This window comes from Nanorana parkeri, unplaced genomic scaffold (genome assembly GCF_000935625.1).
Source record: "Nanorana parkeri isolate BGI_ZX_2015 unplaced genomic scaffold, ASM93562v1 scaffold49, whole genome shotgun sequence".
In the NCBI taxonomy this organism is placed as follows: domain Eukaryota; kingdom Metazoa; phylum Chordata; class Amphibia; order Anura; family Dicroglossidae; genus Nanorana; species Nanorana parkeri.
Genome location: NW_017306317.1, coordinates 2,567,371 through 2,569,984, shown reverse-complemented (window position 1 = coordinate 2,569,984; position 2,614 = coordinate 2,567,371). Strand labels below are relative to the sequence as shown.

At 42.8% G+C, this 2,614-nt stretch overlaps 1 protein-coding gene across 1 annotated transcript in view; it reads left to right on the top strand.

Annotated features, from left to right (window-relative positions):
* The first annotated feature begins 1,657 nt into the window (after positions 1-1,657).
* The window catches only part of CFTR (cystic fibrosis transmembrane conductance regulator), a 126,067-nt gene continuing 125,110 nt past the window's right edge, over positions 1,658-2,614 (top strand). The window contains exon 1 of the mRNA XM_018573973.1: positions 1,658-1,819. Within this exon, the coding sequence (XP_018429475.1) occupies positions 1,767-1,819 (53 nt within the window). The 5' untranslated portion in view covers positions 1,658-1,766. The remainder of the gene's footprint in view (positions 1,820-2,614) is intronic.

Genomic DNA, 2,614 nt, shown 5'->3' with positions numbered 1-2,614 from the left:
CTCTTATCTAGGCGAATGGGCTGCCTGAAAGTTTTCATTCTTAACAGTGGATGGCACAATGTGTTACAAATTTGGTCACCTCTGCTAATGCTGACTGCCCATACATTTCACTGGACGGCTGTTGTGGCGCCTTCCATGTTGGCTGTTTAATATCTGAGTAGGTAAGTTTTCAGTAGCAGTAGCTCATACAGGGGCCAACTGCCAGTTTAGAAAGTCTAAAACAATCTCTGCAAATAATTAATATATTTGTCATTGAACATATCTCATTCAAGCTGGGTCAACACTCATCAACTACAAACATGAAATACGTGTCCTGATAACTTGCTTTACTTATTTTCTATTGTAAAGCAAGTTGCCAAACCCCCGAGAGGCATTACCGATGCCATTTGCACTGACACCTATTGCTATGATGTGCATGCATTGGGGCTGATCTGAGGTCTGAAGGTGCATGCATTGGGGCTTATCTGAGGCCAAGAGTGCATGCATTGGTGCTGATCTGAGGTCTGAAGGTGCTTGCATTGGGGCTGATCTGAAGGTACATGCATTGGGGCTGATCTGAGGTCTGGAGTGCAAGCATTGGAGCTGATCTGAGGTCTGGAGTGCATGCATTGGGGCTGATGTGAGGTCTGGAGTGCAAGTATTGGGGCTGATCTGAGGTCTGGAGTGCAAGTATTGGGGCTGATCTGAGGTCTGGAGTGCAAGTATTGGGGCTGAAATGAGGTCTGGAGTGCAAGCATTGGAGCTGATCTGAGGTCTGGAGTGCATGCATTGAGGCTGATCTGAGGTCTGAAGGTACATGTACTATGGTTGATCTGAGGGCTGAAGTGCATGCATTGGGGCTAATCTAAGGTCTGAAGTACATGCATGGGGCTGTACATCTTTTATGTGTGCAGTAGGTTTTGTGCAATCAATTTGTGCAGTAATAGTTGTACTGCTACTGTCAGATTAAACTCACTAACTATGATATAATAATGAGTTCACCTTGCCATCAGCAGTACAACTATAAGTGGAAAAAACAAAGACTACAATATGCTATTCTTCACTGGCAAACTGGTTATCTAAAACTTCTTAACATTTAATAAAGGCAAATAAGCTGTTCACTTTACATGGGAATTTGCACTATGCAATGGAAGTTTCCCTTAGCTTGATTAATGTAGGGAAATTTCACTTTGCAAAAAATGCCCAAACACATGCAAGAAAAATAAAAAAACTGTATTTTTTTCTTGCACATGATTAGGTGATGGAAGTCAACAGAGCTTCACTTCATTCACTAAACTAATGGGAAACTTATCTTGCAAAGTGCAAATTCCCTTGCAAGGTGAGCATCCAATTTGCGTTTAGTTCATCAACCCCTTAATCTGCAAAAGGGTTGCTGATCCCTAATTTATTGTGAAATATGAATGAATATTGAAGAAATATGACCTTCTCCGTCATCACAATCACCTCAAGGTCCATTAACTGACCCAAAATACAATATGCGTGGGTAATGCAATCTGATTATAATTGTTTGCAACACACCCATGGTGTGTTACCTAAACAGAGGGAGAGGGAGTGGAAGAGAAAAAAAAAAAAAGTAGGAGAAGAGGAGGAAGATATGAAAGACTGGGCTGTCTCCCTTTGCTCACCTCTTCTGAAACCTGGGCAGAGTCAAGGAGGCAGTGACATCAGCAGGCTGGGAGAATAAGGTGGGAGAGCAGGGACAGAGTGGACTTACAGTGCCAGGATCTGAAGCCTGTGTCTGCAGCAACCAATAGCACAGAGTCACCATGCAGAGATCCCCGTTAGAGAAAGCCAACATCTTTTCCAAGCTCTTCTTCAGGTAGGTGACTTTCAATGTGCTGCATTCCGATACATAGAGGCAATCAGCGCAGGGACACAAGCCCTCTGTCATCAGCGCTAGAAACTTTATGCTCTGGCTTATGAGCAGGGGACAAAAGGTATTTGGCAGGCGACAAAGTGCCATTTCTTCCTTCTGCTGCACCTGCGGCTTGACTGATTACCTGTAATAGATCGCTTGTAGAAGCCGTGAGAATCCTGCCTTGGTAGGGCTGTCTGACGACCTTTGATTAATGACTTTTGTTGGATAGATCTTTCTGATCTGTGCCCGGAACATAACGCTGTGCTTATAGATGTGCTATTGTTCAGCCGACAATGCAGGCGTGCTGCAATCTTGGAACCTAGCATGTCAAATGAGCAGACACAGTCTTCTTGTTCTACAAAAAGAGGCACATAGTGATATTAATGTGGATGAAAGGATAATCTGGGTATTAATCAGGAGGTGATCACAGGGGCAGGTCCAGGGGCACACGAGCAATTTTGTGTGATTGGGAATAGCTTTCAGCATGCCACAGGGCATTTGTGCTGGCTTGTGTGTGTCATAACAGTGACACCTTTTTTTTCTTCTTCTTTGCTTTCACCATCCTGGGAATTTATTATCATAACACAGCTGTTTTGTTTTTTTTTAATCAATATCATGCTATTGTTTCTCCTGCTTAGGTACAATATCCTCTACCTTGTTGTTACTAATTAATTTATAAATAAATCACATTGCTGCTTTACATCATAACAAGAGGAAGCAATCATTTCCTGCTATGTAATGGGCATTTCATTACAA